We start from the raw sequence: 16,127 nt of genomic DNA, 5'->3' as shown, positions 1-16,127 counted from the left end.
TCAACCGTTAGGTGCAGAGCTGCTCATGTCTAGTCGTCCCAAAGTACTCACGCAGTCTGTGTTTTCACTCATGTAGCACAGAGACGTGCGTACACACACAGGTACACAGTTACCTGCTGGAGTGTTCACACTGGGCTGCTTGCAGGCCTTTAAACAGGTGAGGTCGCTCTAAGCTGATTAAACACGAAGTAGAAAAGACAAAACAAAACTCAATTTGAGCTCAAAGTTGTTTAGAACTCAACAACAACAACGACTCAGAAGAACCAAAGCCTGAACGTTTACATTCTATGGTTACCTGGTAACACTCGGAAAGAAGTTTTGACTGTAACTTCTTTAGTTTAAATCAAAGTCAGGTTCAGAGTTTGCCGCTTATGTTGCTATGGTTACCTGCAGTTCTCTCTACGATCTAAGAAGCCCCTTTAATAACATCACTACTACTACGTTTTTTTAAGTTCTTTTTTTTCTGTAAAAAAAATCCAATAAATTGATCGATTACTGAATTTTGGATGAATGGCATTGACCTCAATAATGCACTATTGATCAGGATCAATCTGTGATCTGGTGTCCAGGAGTTTAATGTAACAACCAGAAACACAGGAAGAGTTAAAGGTTAAAAGAGTTCAAAGTAAAGAGTCGTCACAGCATTAAAACAAAAAGAAAGAAGAGAGCCGTCAGGTCAAAGGTCAAAGGTCACCACGTGATGCAACATGTGTGTGAGGCTGGTGTGGTGTGCGTACATGACAGGTGGGTTTGTGTTTGTGCGTGTTCAGGTTGTGGCGGTGAGGTGACTGAGGCTGAGCTCCATCAGGTCAAAGGTGAGAGAGGGGGCGACAGGTCGGGGGGGCGAGACATGTACATGTCCCTCATCAGAGCTGCAGCAGAGACGGGACAGAAAGAAAAGTTCAATCAAGACCGCATCACACACAGAGCAGTGTGTGTGTGTGTGTGTGTGTGTGTGTTTTCTGATCGTACCTGCCGTTTCACAGAGTCCCTGAACGCCTCCTAAAATGGGATCTCTGTCCGTCAGCAGTTGGCTCCTCCCCCCTGGGCCCAGGTCCAGCTCTGATTGGTCGGTTTCATCCAGGCAGCTCTGCACACAAGAGACAAGTTCAATCATTATTCAGAGTCATGACCTCTAACTGTGACAGGACATTTGACCCTAAACTGATCTGAAGGTCAAGCTGAGGTCAGCAGCAGTCAGTTCACTGCTCACCAGTAATCTGTGGCAGAGCAGAAGCTCCTCTATGGAGGAGTTGTGCTTCTGTCGTTTGTCCTCAATCCCCAGATTGGAGAAGTCAGCTTCCTGGTCCAGGTGAGACCTGCAGAGGAGGAGAACCTTCAGAGCTCCACACACACACACACACACACACACACACACACACACTCAGATCTACAGGCTGCAGGTGAAGGGGTCTCTACCGTTTCCTGTTCAGTTTAACTGCTGGTGGCAGAAAGGAGGGATGAGGTGAAGAGGAGGAGGAGGAAGAGGAGGAGGAGGAGGAGGGAGGTGTGTCATCGTCCTCTGGCAGGCTGAGGAAGGTCAGCTGGAAGTCGTCATCCATAGAGATGTAAGGAGCCAACATGTCCAAGTCCACCATGTCCTGGTCCTGATGAGACAGAGGAGGGAGGAGGAAGGTGAATAAGTGTGAGAGTGTGACTGAGTGTGTGTGTGTGTGTGTGTGTGTGTGTGTGTCTTCAGTGTTTGTACCGTGTGTGTTTCTTCCTTCTTCGTTTGACCGTCGTCCTCGCAAACAGCAAAGAACTTCTCCGCCTGGCCGGGGCTCCTCACTGCCTCCAGGTTCTGAGGAGGAACATGACATCATAAGGTCATAAGGTCATAAGGTCAAAGGGAGGCTGACAGGGACACGTGGTGCTGAGGCACGTCGGCTTCTGCTTCTGCACCCACAGATGTCAGGTCAGGCTTACCGGCACAGACTGAGGATCAGGAGAGGCGGCTTGAGGCGGTGATGAAGATGAAGATGAAGGTGGAGTGTCGTCGTTGAAGATGGGCGAGAGGAGCTGGCGTAGCTGTGGGCTGCACAGGTCCTGAGGGTGATCGGGCACAGAGTCTGGACTGGGTGAACGGGCGAAGGACAACACCCCAGAATCTGAAACACAAACAGATCAAAGGTATTGATCAGGTCAGGTCCACCTGAAGGAGACGGACTCTGAGACACTGAGTCCTCCGTCCAGCTCACCGCTCAGCAGGACCACAGCGTCTCCGGCCTCAGGCGCCAGCTGGAGCAGCTCCTCTGGGTTCTCCTTCAGTTTGAGATAGAGATCTGAACACTCGTCCTCGGCCTGGATCTCCATCCTCTTGGGGTCACAGGGGTCAGACGTAGCACAGGACTCTGACGGGGACGGAGACGCAGACACAGAGGGAGACGCAGACTGGGCTTCCTGTTTAGGAGTCTTACTGCAGCGAGTCTGCTCCACTGAAAAAACAACATCTGGCTGCTCCACAGCACTGAGGACCAAGAAGAAGAAGGAGAAGAAGAAGAAGAGGGAGAAGGAGAACAAGAAGAAGAAGAAGAAGAAGAGGGAGAAGGAGAAGAGGGAGAAGAAGAAGAAGAAGAAGAAGGAGAAGGAGAAGAAGAAGAAGAAGAAGAAGGAGAACATCATGAGTCCCTTCCCTCACACATACCTGTTCTCTTCTGTTAGCGTGTTAAACTTTAAATGTTGTTTTGAAGCTGACAGGCAGTGGCGACCTCTGAACAGAGGAAGTTATTACTGTGATGTGGCGCCGCCTTCAGGTCAAACTCTGTACTGCTCAGTGAGTGTGAGGGATCTCAGAGCAGGAGCTGGGTGTTTGGGTGTGCGAGGTGACATGGAGGTCCAGGCTGAGGTACCTGAGGATGAAGTTGAGGCAGACGACGGCCTCGGGCTGAGACGTCTTGCTGTGGTACAGGACGGTGGCCTGAGTCTTGGCCCAGACGAAGCCGCCGCTGTTGGCCAGGAAGCGGTAGTGACCGGTGGACACCTGACCTTTGGACATCACTGCATGGGGACAGATAGGGGGACAGACACGGACAGACAGGGGGACAGACAGGGGGAGAGTCAGGGGAAAGAAGCAGAGGAGACGAGTGACAGAGCTCCAATTGTCTTTAAACCCTAATGACACACACACACACACACACACACACACACACACGCACACACACTCACGTGTGTGCAGACTCTTGTTGACATGTTTGGAGTCAAGCGCGTGATGGAACTCGTATGCTGAGCGGCCAATCAGGTCGTCGGGTTCGTATCCCACCAGCTCTGTCACCCTGGAAACACAGAGAGAGAGAGAGAGAGAGGGAGAGGGAGAGAGAGAGAGAGAGAGAGAGAGAGAGAGAGAGAGAGAGAGAGAGAGAGAGAGAGAGAGAGAGAGAGAGAGAGAGAGAGAGAGAGAGAGAGAGAGAGAGGCTTTTAAAATAACAAACATGTTTATTTTATTTGTTTATGATTTTGCAGCTGTTGCTTTTAATGCAAACTCAGCACTTCCTCCATCTGTCTGTCTGTGTGCCTGTCTGTCTCTGTCTGTGTGTGTGTGTGTGTGTGTGTGTGTGTGTGTGTGTGTGTGTGTGTGTGTGTGTGTGTGTGTGTGTGTGTGTTTGTACTGAAGACACATGTTGTCATGATCCTGCTTCCTCTTTTATATCTTCGTCCCCTCTGTTCTCATCTCTGCTCACTTGACTTCCTGTCCACGTGTCTCCTGATTGCTGGCTCCGCCCTCATTGGTTTCACCTGTGCTCCGTGTCTCCCTGACCTCCTGATCCACATGTATGCTCCCTGTCTGCGTCTCCTGTGGTCTCATCTCCTCCTGGTCCTTGTTCCCTTCCCGATGTCTCCTTAGCTCCTTGTTTGGTTCCTCACCTGTTCCTCTCTTCTTCTCCTCCTTTGTTCAGTCAGATGTTTTGTGGTCATTTCCTAACAAGCATTTCTGTTCTGGATTCTCTTTTTCTGTTCTGGAGTTGCTCGGCTTCATGTGTGCCTGCTTGTTTTGGTCTCAGGTGCTCTATATGTTTGCTCTGTAGAGCTCTGGACTCTCTGTGATCTGGTTCTGACCCGTTTGTTTACATTCTGTGCTGCTCTCTTTGTTACACTTTGAGTTTCTCTCTCTGTTTAATCTGCGATGTTGTGAGATGTTCAGCTTTAGTCTGAGTGTCTAAATGCTCTGTGTGGCTCAATCTGTGTCCCGGGCCCCTCACCTGCCCTCGCAGTGTGTGAAGCGCAGGTCCATGCTGTGCCGGGTCATGAAGGTGCTGCCGTCCAGGGGGAACTCCACACTGGACGGGTGGGGGAGGGGCTCACACAGCAGGGTCAGCACGCCGCCTGCAGGGGGCGACGGGGAGCCGCTGCAGACGCTCAGGTGACCTGTGCAGTGCAGAACCTACAGGGGGGGTTGATTGATAAGTTTAGAGCCGTGTGTGTGTGTGTGTGTGTGTGTGTGTGTGTGTGTGTGTGTGCGCCGAACCTTCCATGTGGCTGACTTGATGTTGACAGTGCGCCCCCTGGTGGTGATGGTGCTCTTCATGCGCAGGAAGACGTCGATCTTCTTCTGCTGTTCTGTCTGTGGCTTCCTACTGAAACCTGAAGACAACAAAGCAACAAAAGCTTAAACATATTAACTTCACAAACAGTGAGGTCGCTGATTTAGAGTGTGTGTGTGTGTGTGTGTGTGTGTGTGTGTGTGTGTGTGTGTGTGTGTGTGTGTGTGTGTGTGTGTGTGTGTGTGTGTGTGTGTGTGTGTGTGTGTGTGTGTGTTCTGACCTGGCCGTGGCGACAGCAGGTCTCTGAGCTCCTCCTGATCACACGGATGGATGAAGTCATACACACTGTGACCCAGCAGCTCCAGCTGAGGAGAACCAGGCAGGAAACAAACACAAGGTCAAAGGTTAAACTAGAAACAGATTCAACCCTCTGTAACAGAAAGTGTGTGTGTGTGTGTGTGTGTGTGTGTGTGTGTGTGTGTGTGTGTGTGTGTGTGTGTGTGTGTGTGTGTGTGTGTGTGTGTGTGTGTGTGTGTGTGTGTGTGGGGGGGGGAGGGGAGGAGGCTCATTGGAATGTGATGAGATTGAGGACAGATGTGTGTGTGTGTTTGTGTGTGTGTTGTGGAGGACACACAAAGCCTGGTTACTAACAGACTCTCCCATCAACAACAAATACCAGAAGGAAAAAGTGAAGAAGTGAAGAAGAGCAGAGAGGCTTTAAGCTCCGCCTCCTCCTGTGGACGCTCTACCTGCGTAATGCCGACGTGTTTGCTGACGTTCTCCGACAGGAAGATCATGTCTCCTTCCTCAGTCATCACCATGACGAATCCAGCCAGAGTCTGAGGATACAGAGCGTCCATCTGCTCCTCTTCCTCCTCCTCCTCTTCATCCTCTTTCTGATTCTCATCTGTTGGAAGTAGAAACTGTTGAGCGATCTCCTGTTCTGATTACAGCTGGAGGCTAAACGCATTGATCAGAGTGCTTTAGATTACAGGTTGTTATTGATGAGCTCCTTCCTCACACACAGTCCTCACACACTCTACACACACTCCTCACACACTCCTCACCCTGAGGAAATGAGACGTGACACACTGGAGTCACGCAGCGATGTGAGTGCAGCATGCAGGAGAGGCGCCATCACCGTTTAAAGTGACAGAGTGAGGCTGGTGTGTGTGTGTGTGAGCGTCAGTGTGTGTGTGAGCGTCTTCCTGTCTCCTCTCCGCTCTCTCACCGTCTCCGATGAAGCGTCGCAGGCGCAGGAAGCTGAGTGCCACCCTCATGATGCCGGCCTTGTCCAAGTGGGCGGAGACTTTGCGGGGGAGGGGCAGCGTGTGGGCGAGCTCGTAGAACACTTCCGTCTCCTGACCGCGCCGACACCTCGCCGCGTCCCGGGAACGCAGCTTCCTCTGCTCCGAACTGCTCCTGATGATGATGAAGAAGAAGAAGAAGAGTAAAGTGGGATCTGGTATCAAACCCCTGCTGGTGGTTGCAGGTAGTGCAGTGAGGTTTCAGCACCAGCAGCTGTCTGTCTGTGCGTTAAAGAGGACAGACAGGATCGTGACGCGGTCTGGCTGAGCAGCATCAGCCAGCTCGTTCCACACGCTGAGCCTGACTAGCAGCTTCAGCCTCAGGAACTTTCCAGAATACCATGTTGATAAGAGAAACAGAGAAGAGACCAGAATGTTGATCTGGTCCAGACCTCAGACCCCCCCCCCCCATGTGCAGGCCTGAGCAGGTCTCAGCCTGGATGTGGGACGATATGATCAGTGTGTGCCTGCATACACACACACACACACACACACACACACACACACACACACACACACACACCCAGTCAATAGCAGATCAGTGCTGTTGGACTCAGCAGACGTCTCTGTCCGTCTCTGTCTCTGTCTGAGGACCTGGTTGAACACCTGCACCTCCCCCCTCCCTCACCTCACCCATCAATCAGGATCAGCTGCTGTAGAAACCAAACACACACACACACACACACACAGCTTGGCAGCACACACTGTTCCTCACAAACAAAGAACACACAGACGCACCCTCATGTCCCAGCTGAGGACGAGCTGCTACGTCCGCTGCTCTGTCTCCCCTTTTGTCCGCTGCTCTATGTCCCGCTCTGTCCCCGCTGCTTCCTCTCCCCACTGCTCTATGTCTCCCTCTGTGGCGTCTCTAGGTGCTCATTAAATTCTTGACATGTTTGTATGTTGGAGGGTCAACCTGACTCCTGCCAATTACACCTTATGATGTTTTGCGTTGTGTGTGTGTGTGTGTTTGTGTGTGTGTGGCCCAGCCCTCATTTCACACTCAACCCATCAGACACCATTCATACTGTTCCTGCTGTATGAGGTCACCACACACACACACACACACACACACACACACACACACACACACACACACACACACACACACACACACACACACACACACACACACACACACACACACACACACACACACACACACACACACACACACATCACAGCTGGGTTTACTCGAGGACTTGGTACAAATGGAGGAATTTAGATTTTGGAATAGAAACAACAGACACATCATTACAGAAGAGAAACAAAGAGAAGAACAGAAGCAGAAGATGAAACTTTGGCCAAAAGAGCGAGCAAACTGGCATCAGCACATCTCAGCAGTACACACACACACACACACACACACACACACACACACACACACACACACACACACACACACACACACACACACACACACACACACACACACACACACACACACACACACACACACTCATTCTTCCAGCTGGGAGGGGCTGGAGGGAACATTGTGTTCTTGGTCGGAGAGGAGAACAACAGTTTGGCTACAATTTCTTATTGCTCTGGATTGGTGTGTGTGTGTGTGTGTGTGTGTGTGTGTGTGTGTGTGTGTGTGTGTGTGTGTGTGTGTGTGTGATTTCTTATTGCTCTGGATTGTGTGTGTGTGTGTGATTTCTTATTGCTCTGGATTGATGTGTGTGTGTGTGATTTCTTATTGCTCTGGATGTGTGTGTGTGTGTGTGTGTGTGTGTGTGTGTGTGTGTGTGTGTGTGTGTGTGTGTGTGTGTGTGTGTGATTTCTTATTGCTCTGGATAGGTGTGTGTGTGTGTGTGTGTGTGTGTGATTTCTTATTGCTCTGGATGTGTGTGTGTGTGTGTGTGTGATTTCTTATTGCTCTGGATTGGTGTGTGTGTGTGTGTGTGATTTCTTATTGCTCTGGATGTGTGTGTGTGTGTGTGTGTGTGTGTGTTGGCTCAGTCATGTCCTCATTTGAACAGAGAAAGTGTGTCAGCCAGTCGTTATGCAAGAAGCTGTTGATCAGCACGAGACAGAACAGAGGAAGAGTTGAGAGGGAGAACACAAACAAAGTGAGATTTTTACACACACACACACACACACACACACACACACACACACACACACACACACACACACACACACACACACACACACACACACACGTCATAGCTGACTGCATTTGTGCTTCAGACTCTGAACAAATGGTGCAGCCTGGTTTAACAAAAGTCACTGAAGACTGGAATGCACACACACACACACACACATACACACACACACACACACACATACACTCACACACACTCTGACCTGGTTCTAATTACGTTTGTTTTTCTCCTCTGGACTGCTGGCTGGAAACAGAACATGATGGCGTCTATATTTGGGTTACTCAGCTTGTGATCGCTCGCTTTCCCACAGGGCCACTAATGCTATAAATATACACACACACACACACACACACACACACACACACACACACACACACACACACACACACACACACACACACACACACACACACACACACGATCTCCCTCGGACCCCGACCCACCCGGCTTTAAACATGATGAGGTTGAGTTTGTTTGGACTCAGCAGTGAGACGAGTGTGAGCGTCTCCAGACTGAGGTGGGATGACCTTTGACCTTTTGGACATTATCCCTTTTTGATTCAAGACAAGTGGGTGAACGACGTGAAATCTGGCTGTCGGGCTGTCTCCATGGCAACAGGGACAGATATTGTTTCTAGTGTTAATGGTAGTGTGTGTGTGTGTGTGTGTGTGTGTGTGTAACTGTAAGAGACAGGAGGGAGAAATTAAAGCTACAAAGTTCCCATCCCACCTCATCATAATGTTAATAAACATCATCAGTGGTCCAGTCTGATGTGACAGTAAATGGGGCACTGTCACTTTAAGACGTGATGATGTCATACCTTTTCTTTAGTTGAAATCTGTCTGGGACAAATCAAACTCAAAGTGGATTCTAACTGAATGAACTCTCTGATCTGGTGTCGTTGGGTTTAAAGCTTTATAACTTCAGACGTGAGACACAGACGAGGTCATCAGGACATCAGGACATCATTCCACGTTTACAGGCTCATAAAAAGACACAAAGAGCAGACAGGCCGTCACTTTATGATCAAATCTATCAGAGTAATACAGTCGGTCTGGTGCTGCTGTGACTGGTTGGTTCATTTGTTTGTTTGTCTGAGATGGAAACACACAATCAATCAAACCCTACATTGGTTCCAGCAGGTCCCAGGTTCACACACACGCAGCCTAAACCTAAACCAGGTGCAGAGGACAAAGGGGCCCTGAACTCACCGCTCACCTGCACCTCAGGGTGGCTCAGTGACACAATGTACAGAATGACACCCGTCTATTTTTAAACTCTGTCCTCTCTGACCACCGACCTCTCTGCGTCTCTCCGTCTCAGCAGAAGCTCCATCTCTCTCTCCTGCAGCTCAGCTTTACTCTTAAAGTTACAAAACCTGAGGGGCGTTTGTGTAAAAGACAACACAAACCTGATCTATAGAAACTCACACACAGAGTCTAACTGTCTCCAACACAAGTCCAGCTGATTCTTACAGAGCAGAGCAGCTTGTTGCATCAGACTTAAGATCTTTGCACCAAAACCAAGATGTCACACTCGACCTTCACAAGAGTGTGAGTCTCTACAACGAAATACATCTAAACCTCTATAAAGGCACAAACATGAATCTCTCTCTCAGGCTCAAAACAACAACACAACAATCTTGGTTCCTTAAAAACTCAAGATTTTCAAGACATCTAGTAATGCAAATGTTATTACAGCTTCTTAAATGTGAATTAAAAGTATTGATTCAGAATAGTGTGCCTGCACAGTAGTGAAACTATTATATTTGTAATTAAAGGCGATTAATTCACTCAAATTCATTCATATGCGTCATGCAAAACAACACAATAGAAAATGTTTAGCTGCAGTGTGAGAGATTTTGATCCAGAGTAACATCTGTCGGTAGAACGGAACTTTGAATCAACCCGTTGTTGTTGTTCACGTTGGTCCTTTGCCGACACGCTGAGACAGACGCGTGTTTAAGTGAAGGAATGTCGAATAAACGCGCCATCTAAAGCTGATTTTTTATTAATTGACTCTTACCGTTTCACCTCCTGTTTCTCCTCCATGATTAAAGTTAAAGCGACGCTCAAACTCCGCTTTTGTTGTTGTTTGTTCTGGCATGAACGGACAGAAGAAACGCAGAAAACCTCCAACGGTGTGAATGTTAGCGGGGGTGAGGGGACGCTGTTTCCGGTCACCACTTTCAGTTTAAAAGCCTTACTTAGCAATTGCCTTTTTTTAAATGGGAGATAGATGGAAGTGTTTCGTATTATTAAGTATTATCTTGTACAGAATGTATTGCTGCATTTGGATATGTTAGTCATCACACCGTACCTTGTTAATAAGGAATAGAAGGTTTATTTTCTACCAGAATCGCAGAATGTTCCATGAAGGTTTCTCTCTCTAGCGTCTTATTTTTAAAGAAGGAACTGTTCTAGCTCTAGTTATAAAATATTCCAGGGGAATCTTCAGCAGATGTTCCCTATTTCCGGAAGGTGTTAACGATATAACTAAGGACCTTGGTGTAACTAAAACTTAAGCTAATGTCAATAACACACTCGTGGGGCAAATACACGTTTGGAGAGCGTTCACCGAACAAACCAAAGAGAATGTATGGAAATTAACCACAGTTGTTTTCAATTTTTCCTTCAGATAAATCTTCCTAAAAGTGTTCAAATAAGAAGCAACTTGAAAACAAAATGTTTATAAACAATGGAACAGTTAAATAATCCTCATAGGGAATTGAAAACATTAAACAACGAAATATTTACTAGGCTGAAACGTAACGCTGTGCTTAAAAAACATGTTTGGATTTGTTGCTTTTATTCTTATAGTGAAGTCAAATCATTTCCGGTTGTAGCCTGCGTCTCCTTAGCTTCTCACAGCTGGACGTACAACATTTTCCCCCACCCGAGATTTGACAATAAGGCGATCGTCCCGAAGTCTGAAGCCAATTGGAAAGCAGTATGAGGAACCCACCCCGGAAGTGGAGGAACCTTCCCGAAAGTGAACAAATCCAATATCCGTCATGATTCTACATTTTTATTGTGAAGGGGGAGGTTAGCAGCCTGAACTTACACATTTACAGCCATATTCCCCTTCAAAGCCAGAAAGAAGTTCGGCATTTAAGTGAAACATGACGGCGTCTGACCAATTACGTCCTTGTTGTCGAATATCGGGTGGGAAGAAAATAACGCGAGAGCTCGACAGCCGTGTGGAGGCCACGCCCCTCGAAACACTGCCTGATACTCGTGATTTTCGCCTCGGACGTCCTTCAGTCATTGTTAAAGCGTCTTTACTGCCCTCCGATGGTTGCAGAGACACACACACACACAGACACACACACAGACACAAAAACGCAGGGTTTTATGGTTTTCTCCTGCATTGTAAGTCTTTGTGTGTGTTTGGTAAGAAGCTGTGAAACCTGAAACTTGGCTCGCAGGCAGGAGGGTCTGAAGGTCACATGACCCAGTTTGGCATCTTCCCCTTAAAAGAAGAAGGTCACAGAGAGGTCACACACAGTTCAATCTCCCCTGTTCTTCTGTTAAGTTGACCTTACTTGTTGTTCATGGTCACATGTTTCAGACACATGTATTGGTGTGAATGATCCTGTGTGTCTTCATTGTGACGATGTCATCACAGCTGCAGCTGCGATTTCAGGCTCATTACAGAATGAATCGTTCACCATGACAACAGATCTGCAGACTGACATGTTTAAAGGGAGCGCTGGAACGTGCATGTGTGTTTATTTACCTTTATATTTATTTAAAAGAACATTTAACCAGCAGGCCATGAGACGCTTCCAGTCTAAGAATCATTTCACCATGGAAACAAGCTTAGCTGCTCAAACTACGGTCCAATCAATCAACCTGACATACTGCATTATCACATATTCACTCTGTATAATAACACAGTCCAGCTCTCTAGCAAATATGAGCAAGGATTGATCAACATCACCAGGAAGTATTGATTGATTGATTGATTGATTCAGGAAGGTGATGGATTGGTTCACGTCATCACTTCGGGGTCGTACCGTTCTGTGGAGCGTTGCTGTGCTTGGTGTGCATTATGACATCACTTTGTGGCCCTTTGAGTTCAGTCAGAGATGCAGCTTGTGTTAGGATGTGCAGATCAGAGGAAGAGCAGCAGGTTTGGGCCTCTAGCCTGCACCAGTGGAGGTCAGGGGTCGATCCAGGGGCTGAGTTATCTGGATGAGTCGCTCTGTAACTGGACTGGAGGTTTGGTAAGATGAGACCTTTACTAAACTTAAATCTTTGTAGTGATTTCCGTATCCTCGGAGGCTCTGATCTTATTCTCCGTAAACCCAAAACACAGGAGCTCACGCCTCTCGACTGACACGCTGTTGCCATGACAACAAGTGGTACGGGCTGTGACAGAACCAGCTGCAGTGCAGGAGCACCTGTGAGAACCAAAGGCATCGCTCTGCTTCTATTCATAGATCACTGTCAAACAATTCCAACATGTGTATGAACACACAGCCCCCCCCCCCCCCCCCCCACACACACACGGTGCATTCCTTTGGCTAATAACGCTCCTTCTTCGTGATCAGAACATATGTAAAGTGGATCTTAACCTGAGGCCCCTCCTCTCCTCTCTCCTCTGTGTGGACAGGGGGAGGAGCTTGTTGTTTCTGGTCTGGATGTCTCTGCAGCCTCAGGGTTCAGATGTGAGTTTGTTCTGTGATCGTCCTGTCTGCTGTCAACTCTTCCAGTACACACTCACACACTCACACACTCACACACTCACACACTCTGTGCATCCCAGTGTGTGAGTAAACAGGAAATAGGTTTGAGGTACGGCACCAATGAGCAGGCCGGGTCAACAAACCCAAACCTCACAGCTGTAAATATGGATGCACGCACGCGCACACACACACACACACACACACGCACACAGTGGTGAAATGACGACAGGGCAGCGTTTGTATCACTCATGGCAGCGAGGACGGACGGAGGGTTTATTGCATGTGCAAATTCTTGCAAGAGGCAATTCAGGTGCAACAGGAGTCCATAATACAACGTGTGTGTGTGTGTGTGTGTGTGTGCTGCTACACCAGAGGGGACTGTGTGTGTGTGTGTGTGTGTGAGCGAGAGAGAGAGAGAGAGCATTTTTACCTTCTGAATGTGCAACAGGTGTGTGTTTGTGTGTGTGTGTTTGTTCGTGAGCAGGTTATTAACTGCAATGGCGTTTGTTGTCATGGTAATGTCCAGGAGGATCAGAATAGTTCAGAGCGATGAGGCGGGGGGGCAGAGTCTCTTCCTCGTGAAAAAAAGTCCTGCTGGACCCAAACGGCTGCGGCCTCCTGGCGGATAGCTCCGCCCCCCCGGCTGGCTCTCAGGGGGGCGGAGCAAAGCGACTCCATCACACCAAATAAAAACACATGGACATCTTGGACTTCCCTAAAACTGCAGACATTCATTATTTAACTGTGGTCACTATGTACAATAGAAGGATCTTCATATATTATCTTCATCTTCATCTTCTTCTTCTTCTTCTCTTTGTTCCCTCACGTTTACTTACATACACATGTTTGTCCTCTTTTGTATTTATAGAGTATTTTCAGTATTTACAGTATAAATTACTACACAGTCTAAAATAAATAACTTAAATACAACAACCGTGGCTTTCACAGTCTGGAGCATGGGGGGGGGGGGGACAGAGGGACACATGAGGGACAGAGGGACACATGAGGGACAGAGGGACACATGAGAGGGACAGAGGGTCAGATCTCAGCCCCCTGTCCCTGGTTTGATGCAGAGACACTGAGCAGGTTCACACTCCTGAGGTGGGAAACTCCAGCAGAGACGCTTCGTCCAGACCACATTACAGAGGGAATCAAACCGACGCATGGCGCTCTGTGAAGCTGCAGGACCGCCAAGATAATGACAACACATAGAAAACTGTGTGTTAAAGCAGTTAGGGACTTTTTGAAAACATCAGATTATTGTTGAATTTGCGTCTCAAACTGTTAGAAGACTCTGCTGTGTGACTCGTCTCTTCTCGGTGTCCAACATGTGGTCGGGGGAGCGTCTCAGAGGACATCACCTCTGACCTCAGGGTCTCACTCGTTTACATTCAGGCTGCAGGACCTAAACACTCAACATCTACAAACTTTACACAGATCCACACCAGCTTCAGAATCCTGAGATGCTGCATGGCTCTAACTTCACTCAGACAGAGAAACACTGATAAACATGAAGGAGACATGAGAGGAGCGTCCACACGTCCACGCCTGATCCACACGTCCACGCCTGGTCCACACGTCCACGCCTGATCCACACGTCCACGCCTGGTCCACACGTCCACGCCTGGTCCACACGTCCACGCCTGATCCACACGTCCACGCCTGGTCCACACGTCGAGGCCTGATCCACACGTCCACGCCTGGTCCACACGTCGAGGCCTGATCCACACGTCCACGCCTGGTCCACATCAAAGCTCAGAGGAAACCAAGACACTTTGCTAAATGAAAGCAGTTCACACATTTGTTCATAACTAAGACGTTTGTCCTCTGCGTCGTCACACAGGACGTGTTAGTTCCTTATGTTTCCCACCTCAGACGTGTTGTGAACCCAGACTGGCCCCTGTGGGACTCCAGCCAGCAGGGGGCAGCGTGCAGGCCGAGCCGAGATACTGAGGCTCAAATACAGCAGTGGTAGGTTAGGGTTAGTGTCTCGGGTCGTTTGGCCTGAATGGGACATTTTGGAGGACAGGCGTGCCAGACGGGAGAGACGGAGACAGAGGAGGAGGAGGAGGAGGAGGAGGGACGAGACGAGTGCAAAGCTTCTCCTCCAGCTATACCACCGTGCCGCTCGGGGAGTTCCCATTCTGTGCTGTCAAGCTCTGAGGACGGAGAGACAGAGAAGGAAGATGAAGGTTAGACGAACAGATCGACACCAAAGGACGACGACATTAGTGTGTGTGTGTGTGTGTGTGTGTGTGTGTGTGTGTGTGTGTGTGAGTGTGTGTGTGTGTGAGTGCGTGTCTTTGTATCAGCAGGACAAGCTGACTGAGGAGCTTGTTTGTCTCCCCTCTAACCTTCATCCCTTTGTGTCGCTGTGGCTCAGAGCAGATGAGGTCATTGTGAGGTCAGTGTGAGGTCATTGTGAGGTCAGTGAGGTCAGTGTGGCGTGTGAGACTCACCGTCTTCCCGGGCCGGGCCCAGGTGCAGATGAGTCCCTCCTGGCAGGCGGTGATGATGCAGTCGTCCATGAACACCAGGACCGTCAGTCTCTCGTGTGCGATCTTCTTGCAGACCAGCGGCTCCAGCAGCGGCACCTCGTGCATGCGCGGGCACAGCGTGGTGCCCAGGACCTTGGCGGCGTCCAGCCGGCTGCTCCGCGGCGCCACGTTGATCTTGTCGTTGCTCTTGCTGATGTTGCCCAGGCTGTGGTAGCGCTTGTGCTCCTTCTCCACGCCGCTGCTGCCGCCAGACTTGTCAGACTTGCGCTCTTGCAGCGACAGCGTAGCGAAGCGGCCGATGCTGAAGGGGGTGCTGTTCCCCGCCGTGCTGCTCCCTCCCCCTCCTCCCCCGCCCCCTCCGGGCTCCGAGGTGCCCGGGCCCTTGGAGGCGGTGGCCACGGCCGGGTGGGGCAGCGAGTTGGAGCGTGACAGGGAGCGGGGGAGGGGCAGGGGCAGCGTGGGCGGGTTGGCGGTGCCGGTGTTAGTGTTCGGGGGGTGGTGATGTCCTTCCACCGCCCCGTTCCCGCCCACCGCCGCCGCCGCCGCTGCCGTGCTGTTGAGGCCCCCGCTCCCAGAGTTGGGCAGCGAGGGACCGAAGGTGTTGGTGAAGGCTCGGGACAGCGGCAGGCGAGGGTACAGGACGTCGTCAGTCAGGTCCCACAGGCAGAACTGAGTGTCCTGACCCACCGAGCCAAAGCGGTACGTGACAGACGCCGACCCGCCGCCTTTGGAGCTGTGCCGGGACAGACGGGACAGCGTGCTGCTGGTTCTGACCCGGCCAAAGTGCATGGAGTTATTGGGCGCCCCCTGGTGGAGGTCCTCCTCGCTGCCGCTGAGCTCCATGGGCTCATCGTCCTCCAGAGAGGTCGTGAAAGGGTCAAAGGCCACCACATTGACCCAGGACTTGTGTCCGTGACCCCTGGCTACCACCCGGCTTTCAGCAAACGACCACACGGTCACCAGGTCGTCCTCGCCGCCCGTGGCCAGGTATTTCCCGTCGGGGCTCCAGGACACACAGAGCAGCCCGCCGAAGTAACTCTTCATCA

At 49.9% G+C, this 16,127-nt stretch overlaps 2 protein-coding genes across 3 annotated transcripts in view; both read right to left on the bottom strand.

The window, feature by feature from the left end:
- Positions 1-452: 452 nt before the first annotated feature.
- Positions 453-10,052, bottom strand: hif1al (hypoxia inducible factor 1 subunit alpha, like). 2 transcript variants are annotated; one of them, XM_076158606.1, is made up of 15 exons: positions 9,919-10,052; positions 5,710-5,900; positions 5,228-5,385; positions 4,759-4,843; positions 4,463-4,578; positions 4,197-4,378; positions 3,166-3,272; positions 2,850-2,997; positions 2,199-2,467; positions 1,927-2,108; positions 1,709-1,801; positions 1,420-1,607; positions 1,214-1,319; positions 973-1,090; positions 453-872 (listed from the first exon to the last, which is right to left on the bottom strand). In XM_076158606.1, exons 1-15 carry the CDS (start codon positions 9,942-9,944, stop codon positions 805-807), a joined length of 2,037 nt encoding a protein of 678 aa, XP_076014721.1. In that variant the 5' UTR covers positions 9,945-10,052; the 3' UTR covers positions 453-804. The 2 variants fall into 2 exon arrangements, with proteins under 2 accessions (XP_076014721.1, XP_076014722.1); XM_076158607.1 differs by having other exon boundaries at positions 5,710-5,894.
- A 4,167-nt stretch (positions 10,053-14,219) lies between these two features.
- Positions 14,220-16,127, bottom strand: part of LOC143007296 (WD repeat-containing protein 20) — a 6,191-nt gene continuing 4,283 nt past the window's right edge. Inside the window, exons 3-4 of the mRNA XM_076158565.1 lie at positions 15,043-16,127; positions 14,220-14,742 (exon numbers count right to left, since the gene is read on the bottom strand). The exon at positions 15,043-16,127 is cut by the window's right edge and continues 337 nt beyond it. Coding sequence (XP_076014680.1) covers positions 14,695-14,742; positions 15,043-16,127 — 1,133 coding nt within the window. The 3' untranslated portion in view covers positions 14,220-14,694. The remainder of the gene's footprint in view (positions 14,743-15,042) is intronic.

This window comes from Genypterus blacodes, unplaced genomic scaffold (assembly GCF_046128005.1).
Source record: "Genypterus blacodes isolate CSIRO-AG114 ecotype Tasmania unplaced genomic scaffold, CSIRO-AGI_Gbla_v1 ptg000084l_1, whole genome shotgun sequence".
Lineage (NCBI taxonomy): Eukaryota > Metazoa > Chordata > Actinopteri > Ophidiiformes > Ophidiidae > Genypterus > Genypterus blacodes.
Note: the sequence above shows the minus strand (reverse complement) of the source record. Positions and strands in the feature narration are given on the sequence as shown.